General features: G+C 31.9%; 1 protein-coding gene across 1 annotated transcript; it reads right to left on the reverse strand.

Annotated features, from left to right (window-relative positions):
- Positions 1 to 8,413: 8,413 nt before the first annotated feature.
- On the reverse strand, positions 8,414 to 9,228 carry LOC143625413 (uncharacterized). Its single transcript, XM_077095746.1, has 2 exons — positions 9,114 to 9,228; positions 8,414 to 9,010 (listed from the first exon to the last, which is right to left on the reverse strand). Exons 1-2 carry the CDS (start codon positions 9,171 to 9,173, stop codon positions 8,414 to 8,416), a joined length of 657 nt encoding a protein of 218 aa, XP_076951861.1. The 5' UTR covers positions 9,174 to 9,228.
- Positions 9,229 to 11,060: the final 1,832 nt, after the last annotated feature.

The following is an 11,060-nucleotide window of genomic DNA, read 5'->3' on the forward strand; positions in this document are numbered from 1 at the left end:
ATCCTATGGTACTTTAGGGTATTTAGAAGAGTGCCGCTTCCTCCCTTAAGATTAGGGTTCATATGTTAGATTGTAACATGTTATCAATCTCAATAAAATGTCAATTTCACCTTGACAATAACCACACAATGCTTTTTATTTTTACACTAAAACTAGGTGATATACATTCCAAGTAGTAATCATCAAACGCCCAAGGTTTTTCAAAAAAAGTCAACCAATATACTAGTAGTTGATAACCTCATACTCATTAGCTTGACATTTTCATTAAACTAATATATAGTTGGTTGTTATATATCTATAATATCTTAGTTTATTCAAGTGTGCAACTTTCATATGTTTTTGCAAGTGAATCGATATTAATAAAGGTGAAACAAGTTGGGAAGTAGGAGAATTGGTCATCGAGTACGTACGGTAGAGATAAGATCATATTGACTTATTAAAAGTAAGCCTTGTTTTATAAGTCATGCTCATAGATGATGGTTGGTGTAACCCTAAAAAACATGCAAGTTGACATTTTTCTTATCTTATCACAAGTTATATTGTACTTATGTACGTACCATTTTACTATGTATAATATTTGAATATATAGTTATTATTAACCTTTTGCTATAGAAAATGTGTGGGTGTCATCATCTTAATGTCGAAGAAACATATGCAGTCTTTTATTTTATATTAAAATGATATTCTCACCTCTGACGTAATGCGAAAGTCTATTTTAAGAATGGTGAGTTTTGGATCAAAACGTCATAAATGTCAATGATAGGGGTTAAATGACTCACAAAACCTATTTGTTAAAGTGTATGTGTGTGAATCATGAAGAGGTGAACAAGTTCTAATCTTATTAGTCATTTAGTCTAGTACTACATTCTTGAGTCATTGATGGTTTTTAACCTAATTAGTGTACATTCATTGAAATAGATGGTATTCATTGAGTAAAATAGCTTAGAATTGCTTCAATAGATTATTCATGGCTATTATAAACCAATGGTTTCAAATATGTTGCAAGATCAAGAAATTAATGATTTTTTTTTCTTGGTAGTGTTCAAATGTTGATTTCTTGACTTTGATAGTGTTTATGATACCCCTTAGACTATGATCACCATACCTTATGTGTATAATATGCTTTGGAATGTTCAACTTGTTTCCTAGCCAATAAAAATGAGTTTACGAAAGAGTTCTGGCTGAGAATTAGAAGAGAAAATAGTGCATAATTTATAAGGAATTCTTCTAATATCGTGTTTTGAAAAAAAGCATATAAAAAAACGAAACACAGTCGGATTCTAGCTAACTGGGTTCGTTTCTTTAACCGTATAAATGGTTGAAGTGCATTATTTATTACCCTCTTCATACATTCTAAAAAACAAATAAATAAATTTCATATATTTATAAAACATACACATGTGAAAATCGTGTGTATATATCCCCACACATAATCTACACATGCAAATGTTTAAATATAAAAAACCATATGAACACATTACTTTAATGGTTTTTTATGTTTGTACATTACATTTGTATGTGAGAACTAATCGTTTTAAAAAATATGAATCACCGATAGAATTTAAAATGAAGGAAGAAAGTGAAGGGAGATTTATCGTAACTTTTTAAGTATGCTAACGTAAAATTTAAAATCGATGAATTAGTTGATTGTACTATAATACCGTATACTCATTATTGTGGTAACTTATTTGCGGTACCATTTGTGAGATGCAAAGATTTTGATAAAAAGCACAAAATCAATGTATTAAAGTTGAATTGAGTCGATATTATATCATTATTTGTTTAGTGTTTAGACGTGTAGTGAGTGACACTAACCAATTTGGCATTGGATACCTTATTAAGTCATACTCACCAATTTAAGAGAATCATAACACAAACGATTTAAAAGTAAGATTAAAATGGGCAAAATAGGTCTTTGTTGGCCATTTCTATGTCCAACCAAGTCACTTTCAACTTCTAGTCACTTCCAGTTATTCAACTTACATTCAAAATTTAAATAACAATAATAATTATACTAGTAAACATGTTTCTAGTTTGACACTTTGACCGACCAAATACATTGGCACACACCAAACTACTAAACTAGTTTAAATTTAAAGCTTCAAAAACATTTAGCAACCACTTATTTATTTCAAAATCTTTACACTCAATCTCATCCATTTTAACTTGGCAACTAAACTGTTTTGTTGAATATATATAAGGTGATCAACCAAATTTTTAACTATAATTGTTCTATATGTTATAAGCAGATTCCAACAAGAAGTCAAGTTTTGTTTGCTCGAATTTTGACTTTGTAGCAATATCTATAAATACTTAAAAGAGTGTAGATGTGTCATGTGCTAAAAATACTACACAAGCGGCTCTTGTCAATAACGCGAAGCACATGTTTCCGTGTATGTGTATTACATTTATATACATGTATTAGTTGTTATTTAAAGAGCTTTGGTGTAAGACCTACGACAAGAGAAAAGAAAATAAAACCTAATTTACATATGCGTACAAGTGTTACCGGGGTAGAACAAAAATGATAAGAACTTAAGAAGCAAAAGAAAGTCCTTAGACAAGGGGCAACAAGAAAAGAAAGCCAATAGTCAATAAGATTTTGTGACGCAAAAAACGATATAATATATAAAAAATCGCAAAGAACTTATATGAAGCTTTAGCCAACATACATCAACTAAACCACCCGAGTTGTGTCGCATATTACCACTGTAGTAATGGTTGCAGAAGTTGCTAGGCGCTGCCAGATTGGTCAACTAGGGAATTGCAATTATTTGTCCAAGTCAGGGAGTACTCGTGATTACTCGTTGAGTAGGGATGGAGCTACTCTTTAGAGAGGGGTGTGGCCGCACACCTTAACTTTTTTTAGTGTTATTCGTATGTGAAAATCTCAATTGCCCCTTAAAAGTCCCTCTATTGTCTCTCGTGAAAATAATTTATGATTCCGCCACTGTCGTCGATTACTCAATCTCTTAAACCGATTTTTTACAACACTAATTTAGTCAACATGATCACCCAAACTACACCTTGAGCATAATAGTCTTTAAAAATCAGCTTTGGCATAATAAAAATGATTAATCGACAAATACGAACACTTTTATTTTATCATACTTATTCACTAATAAATAAATAATTAAATTAATTGAAATCGAATCTTATAAGTTAGAAAAGTCGGTCTAGTGCAGTTATCATGTCCATGTCAACGTATCATTCTTTTTTCGTCTGTGTTTTATAATGATAAGTTTAATAAAATGGTTATTCATATTTTAATACTTTGGTTTTAAAAAAAAGAATTAGTAACTATATCTTTATACTTTAAATAACAAATTGTCATCAATCAGTTTTATTATATTACCTAATACAGTTAATTATGTTGAAACAAAAGGGCAAGTGAAGTGACAGGAGATATTTTATATTTACATAATATTAATTATCTTGCAAGTTACATATTATTTATATCAATAAAATTGAATATTAGCTAAAATGATGTAATCAACGTGTATTTTTGTTCTTGTTTATAATTAACAATTTATAATATCATCATCATCATCGTACTCAGTATATCCCACCAATAGCAATGCTATGGTAGGGTCTTAGGAAGGTAAGATGTAGACAGCCTTACCTCTATCCCATAGGGATAGAGAGGCTGCTTCCGGTGAGACCCCCGGCTCGATAGTAGTTTTGAATCAAGCCTTGGACATAAGACACATAACACTCAATCATCGGGACACCGGCTGATTGGTGCATGTGCCCTTGTCTTTCGGCTATCAACGCCACCACATGATGCCTGATTAACCTTCCGCCACTTTTAACGTTATTTTCACGTGATTAGTAAAATAACGTCAAAATTAGTGCAATTTTACTTTTGCCCACCCAAGGGTTCACACATATATACATTATATGTGCGCACCGCAAGCAGGGCGTTAACAATTTATAATATGATTTAAAAATTACACTATTTTCACATTATTTAGTCGAGATTTTTAAATAAAACAACAAGATGAAAGAAGAATATATATATATATATATATATATATATATATATATATTTTGTTGAGGTTAAATAGTTGTCTATAATATTTTTCTTTATGCATGCTTTGTTTGTTATTAAATAGTTTAGTTATAATAGTTATAACAAACGAACAAGTATAACTCTCACACATGTAACTAATGGTTACAAACCATTACTTCACATCGTTGCAACCTTAAGAACTTCAGCTTGTTGGTTGCAACCAGCTTTTGAGTTGAAATTACGGTTTTAAATATCAATTATTAAGTTGATTATAATGGTAGAATATTTAGAATTCCATCAAAGTTTCTATTATGTGAAAAAGTTTCGACAATCAATATTTTTGAAACGTTAAAAAGTAGACCAGATTCAACTTCAAGTCTTGTGATAACACTTCTAACATAACGTCAGTTATCAATGGTCACGTCATGTATATTAACAATTTCATTCAACCATCAATTTTTCATGCCTAATATGTGATCACTACTTCTTACCATTTTAGAAAACTCGTGCTAGGTTAAATCTTTTTTTCTAGTCATCATAGGATGTCACTAGGATCAGGCTCTCATAAATATTGTTTCGAGAAATTTCAATAGAACATCAACAAATTCTTTGTATATACTTGGCTTTACTTCTTCCACCAAGTGTGTGTATTCATTGCGTTTGTCACCGATGTTCATATACTAACTGATGCATGCCACATGCGCATTTTTCTTATTGGGGGGGGGGGGGGGGGCTTTGTATCCGGCCAATAGTATATTTGTGTAATGTATACTACATGGTTAGATGTATCTTCAACTATTAGATTGAAAATTTGTTTACTCATTTAGAACTCTCACTTGGTTTGGATTAGGAATTATAGTGGAAGATCACTAGAAATGATAAGAGTAGGATAATAATATTAACAACAACAACAATGGACCGTCCATCGAATCACAAACATAACCCTTTTTATTTTTGTGTAATGTATACTACATGGTTAGATACATCTTCAACTATTAGATTGAAAATTTGTTTACTCATTTAGAACCCACTTGGTTTGGATTAGGAATTATAGTGGAAACTCACTAGAAATGATAGAGTAGGATAATAATAATAATAATAATAATAATAATAATAATAATAATAATAATAACTGCAGCAGCAGCAGCAATAACAACAACAACAACAATGGACCGTTCATGGAATCACAAACATAACCGTCTTAAAGCTACCAACAAGAGCGGCCCACACTATTACAATCACAATTGTTCAAATAGAACCTTTACGATTGAAAATTAAATGGGAAACAAGTTTTGTAACATTATGTGTTCACATTAGGCGTCACCCCCTAGTCACATCATCTCTTTAGCGTCTCAAATACCGGGTTGCACAAAGTAAAGGCATCGTTGGGAGTTAGCCCCTTAACGCCTTTGAAGAGATTTTGAGGCGGGGTTCACCTCATTTCAACCAATTACATTATCTTTTGTTTGTTTTTTTTAATCTAGTTACACCACAATGTACTTGTTAAATGGTAAGTTAGTTAAAATTACTGCATACGTCACAGTGACGCAACGCTTTAACTAGCATTTTCTAGCTAGCTTGCAACGTATAGCTTAAGTAACAATATGAAAAACAAATTACCAGTATCATTTTTAAATATTTTATTTTAAATTCCCATAATTTCTTTTAAAGAAAAAAAAATAAAACAAACTAATGAAGATACATAGATAGTATGCAAAGTATATGTTCGTGGCCATTTGAAAATGTGGTTTAACAAGTCACTTTATGGTGGTTATCTTTTGGAGTATAACATGTATGTGCTAATGTGCCAATGGTGTTTATATTTATCGGTATCGCACTAGTTAAGATTTGGTGTTAGTTTGTTGACGACTGATGAGTTCAATACAAGATCAAACTAATCAACATCAATCATAATTCATATGTGAAAGGGAAGGTCGATCCTTGTGAATCTCAAAGACTCCACATGACTCTCGTCAAGACGTATCCTTAACAAACATTTTTTTTATATTTTTAGTTAGTATTCAAGACGAGAACTGATTTTTCCCTTTCGTTTACTTTAAAGATGAAGTATAAACAAACACATAAGTCGTATTTTGTTATCATATTATTATGAAATAACGCTGGTTTTTCTCATTCTTATGTTCACATTTTCAACTAAATACATTAAGTTTCTAAATTTACTAAATTTAGCCAAAAATAATTTAGTAAATTTAGCCAAAAATAATTATTTACAAATACAAATATGTCTATATATAAATTTATGCAATGCATGCTTAAATAGAAATTCCATTTTCTATACCTTCTTAATCAAGCTTTATATAATTTACTATAAAACGATTACAATAAAGTGGCAGGCAAACGGACAACAAGCTGTGCCGCAACCCCCTTTTGAATAGCAAAGTCAATCCTGCTAAAAACGAAGCTTTGGGACCTAGAAGCTGAAGAGGTTCCGTGTACGACGCGCTGAACCCTACTCAAAAATTTCATAGCCTCTGGAGCCAGAAAACCAAAAGTATTAAAGGCAAATGGTAGAAAGACATGTTGATTATCTAAACAAGCTTTCTCGTGTTTAACAACTTTGCCCGATTCAGCCTTCAACGCAGCCTGACCCACAACAAACCCACGGTCCCTGAGCCCAACAAGAGAAGACACTCCTGTAAGATCCACACAGGCGTGTTTCCCACCTGCCACCCGAACACAAGAATATCAGCTGGTCATTTTGATATGAAATAATTACACAAAATTGATGTGTGGGAGATAACTATTAATAGACGTAAAGAAACATATGTATGCATTTTAAGGATCTCAAAAACAGCACATCCATGTCACCGAAATCAACACGCATCTAATCTACAACTATTGAAACGATAAAATCTAACACGTTTTAAATACTAGTATTCATGAACCATTTATTACAAGTTTACAACCGTATATTTCATTTCAATCACATCATTGTTAAAACATATATTCACCACTTTTCGCAACCACGTATTTCATTTCAGTCACATACATTTATTGTTAAAACATACATTCATATATCTTTTTAGCGATAAATTCTATTTTAAACTTTATCTCTAAAATTTAAACCTGTGATATTTCTCTCTCAAACTTAAATGTTTTACAAAATATATTTATACTCATATACAAATATATTATTATTTTTAATTATTCACAAACTTTAAAACTGCAATTAACAATTGTTACATGTATAAAATAATCATAAAATATTTGTCGTCTACTAAAAACTTTTTAACAAAAAGTCAATATACAAAAGTCAACTATAAAATCTAAGGATTAAATACTCCACGTCTCATGTGCTACTTTAAAGTTGTTTGTCTGCCGACTAATATTCATGTGTTAAGATACTTTAATATCTTCGTATACCATAAAACTAAATTATCTTTTTTTTTAATTAAAATCTTTTAAATACATTTTACCCCGTGAACGAGGTACTATAATATTTTGTCCCTATAGAAACTTATAAAAGCAAACAATTTGATGAAAAATTGAAATGTTAAAAGGTGAAATATAAAGCTTTTATAGAGTTATTTCTTATAACAATCTTTCTAATTTTGTAGTTAAAAACAGTGATGATCGATCCTATAACATTCGATTCCGCATATCAATTAATAGTACTATATGTTTTGTCCAATAAAGACGTCATGGCTTTATTGTTCAAAGTTTAAGTGAATATTTTAGGAGGCTACTAAACATGATTTAATCACAATCAAGTGTGCTTAAGTACGAATTTATCATATTATATACAACTATTGCGTTCAAAACGTGTTAATAATAATTTGTGAAACACATTATGACTCAATCTTTTCTGTAAACATGATAGAACAATGTTTATCTCACACAATATATAACATATTTAAGAATAAAAAAAAAAATTGATTTCTATTGTTGTGGGTGTGTGTGTCATGGATGACGGACGAACATGACAAGGATGGGAGGTTGCGTTGTGGAGAAAAGTTCGGTGAGGATGGTTTGTCGGGCTGACTAGAAGACGGACGGGGACGTGGGCCACCCCCCCTCTCTCTCACACACATACACACGCACTTACGTATAAACAAATATAATGTTTTTAATAGGGTTTATAGAGGTTTGATGTTGTGAAAAAAAATTAGAGGTTTTTAAAAATGCTTGGAATTTGACGTGATACTGATATGCTCTAACTATTTACTTAAAATTTGCTTTTACATAAAATGTTTTCTTAAAATATCAATCACAAAAGTTTACCAAAAAGAAATATAACTTCTTTCAATAAAACTAGAGAAAAAAAACAAAATGTTATTGCTTAACTTAATCATATTTACAAAAATCCTATAGAAATTAAAAAAATGAAAAAAAAAACTATGTTTTTTAAGCAACAAGAACTGGAATCAAACTGTCTATCTTTTACTTTCTGAACACAAACTCTTCACCGGATCGTCTATCGACCCGCCTGACCCACCTACTCTTCTTCACTTTACCCGATCCCGAACCCGACCCGTTTTCACCTGCCGCCACATGAGCGATTTCCAACCCTTTTCCCACCGGCAAAAAAACCGACCTCACAATCCGCCTCGATCCGCCTTCAAACAAGCTTCGAAACGTTAAATCAGCCGTCAAGTTCACGCCCGCGTTTTTACAAACCAAAACCGCCCCACGGATACCAAACTTCGCCTCTTTTATTATTCGGCCGAAACTATTTTTTTGGCCGTCCACTACCATAAAATCAATTATTAACCCCTTAACCGCCACCTCGGGTTCCCCAACAATTATTTCAGCCGCCATTCCAGCCTTTTGCATGGCGGCTGTGTAAGCCCCTTTCGAATCCTCATTGGGAACGATGCACACGTGTCGACCACACGTGTGGATACTCGCGACAGCTAATCCAATACTTGTGGCTGTCACGTCACCATTAGACCATGTTTCCACTATTAACTTCGCGTTCCAACCCGCAGCCATAGCCGATATTATTTCCGCCACGCTTGATCCTTCGAATACCTTGCACTTTTTAAAGAAAATTTACAGAAAAAAAATATTTAGAACGACAACTATATTATAAAAAAAACTTATAATTTATATGATCGAACTGAATTAAAAGACAGCTTACGGATTTAACAGTGTCTACCAAAGCTTTGGCTGCAATTTCAGGCGACCAAACAAGCTTCATGTTTTCCGATCAACTTCTTGTTCTTATATTACGTGTTGTGTGGGTGTATGTGTTTCATTTGGTTGAAAATTATGGCATTGGTGTCTATTTATATTTCATCTGGTGATGGATGACATATTGACATACCAAAACGTTTATTTATATTAAATTACTTTTAGTAAATAGCTTTAAATAGTTACATGGCTTAACTAATTCATCTTATTATAATACTATATTTTATATTTTTTTTTGTTTTTTTGTTTTTTTCTTTTTTTTATTTATAATTTTTTAAGATGAAATCAAGAGAAACATAGATATTATATCAACATAGCAGGTAAGCGGGCAACAAGCTACTATTATTTATATTTATATGTTTTATTTATATAAAACATAGATATTTATATTTTATATTAAATTAATTTAGCTTTTAATAAAATAAATAAACAAACTACTATTATTGATATTATTAATTCATGAACAAACAAATTGTTTAAAATGGTCATTTTGTACTTATATGATTAATTTAACATTTAATAACTATTAGTTGTTATATTTTTATTAATAAAATTTGTTTATCTATACTATGTATAATATAGGAGTTAGGGACCACTTAAATTTTAAGAGGTACCACTCTTATTGCATGTTAAACAATTAATAATGCATAAAATTTAAAAAATATATGGACGAATTAGTCTTTGCTCATTCAAAAATAAGTTACAATAATAGTCCTTCAACTTAAATCAAGTTTTGATAATTTATTAAATAGTTACACATTTCCCCCTAATTTTAAACAAACTACCTCCACGATTCTTTAACGACTGTAACTTTTTAACTCTTTAATATTTTTTCTAAAAAATTGTATCATAAAAACGAGCATTTTATTCTCTTTAATTTGAGTATAGTATTGCTATAGTTTATTAATTTTTAAAAAATAACATGTTACGCGATTACCATTTATTACCAGCAACTGGTCGGACAGTTTCGGCTAATGGTGTTGGAATGGGATAGATTGGAACATGTTAATACAAAAAGGGTTAATTTAGTTCATGTTGAGATGAGTTTAGATCGAAAGGGTTCATGTCAAAACGGAATTTGGTTCGGAACTGGTCCGTTAAAACGGATTGGGTTAAAAAATAGTTTATTTGAAATTACTATACATTTCATCTTGATTCTTGCTTGTCGCCACCAGTTGCGCGCGTTTAAACATCAGTTACGTGGATGACATACCAAGTTGCTCACGTATAGACGTTATGTGACGCGCTTACCGGCACCGGTGATGACCGTCGTTTGAGTCAATCAAAAACCTAATTATTCTAAATAGTTAGAGCAAGTAGGGTATCGTATCACAAGGAGTATGTGGTCATGCTATTCGTGTAACAGATTCAATATTATGAAGTACTGGTTTTAGTGCTGATCACACAAGCAATAGTTTAAATTAAGAGAACTAAGCAACAAACGAACAAGCGAGTTGTAAACAGTTAACAAAGCAAATCACACCTGGGAATTCAAGTTAGGCGATTAGCCGAGCCTAGACATAATCGAATCTTCAATATAGATGATATGGATCATATGTATGATCTTCACACGAGCTAGGATGGTGGAAATCGCCTATATGAACTGCTGGAATCGCCTCTTGGTCGTCAAAAACGAAGTTAGGGTTTCATGTTGATGAAAAACAAGTTATAAACTCAAAATCCCGTCTGCAGTCCCGTCGCGGTACGCGACGGGGTCTTCTGGGGCCCATCGCGTACCGCGATTGACCAAAGTCAATAATTAATTTATCACCCATCGCAGTACGCGATGGGGACTTCATCAAACACGCGATGGGACTCTGGAACAACAAACTTCATTCTTTTCCTCGTTTTGCGTGCTGGACATCACGGGTCTTCATTCCGTGTCACAACAGGT

The sequence above is a fragment of the Bidens hawaiensis genome, unplaced genomic scaffold (assembly GCF_021521415.1).
Source record: "Bidens hawaiensis isolate Kalapana, Puna unplaced genomic scaffold, B.hawaiensis_p1.1 tig00004105_1, whole genome shotgun sequence".
NCBI classification, from domain to species: Eukaryota; Viridiplantae; Streptophyta; class Magnoliopsida; order Asterales; family Asteraceae; genus Bidens; species Bidens hawaiensis.

Bases quoted from the DNA above. Each gene is read 5' to 3' on its own strand.
- LOC143625413 (XM_077095746.1), bottom strand. From the start codon at position 9,173: ATGAAGCTTGTTTGGTCGCCTGAAATTGCAGCCAAAGCTTTGGTAGAC. The intron at 9,011-9,113 runs GTAAGCTGTCTT...TTCTTTAAAAAG, and splicing joins TGGTAGACACTGTTAAATCC to TGCAAGGTATTCGAAGGATC.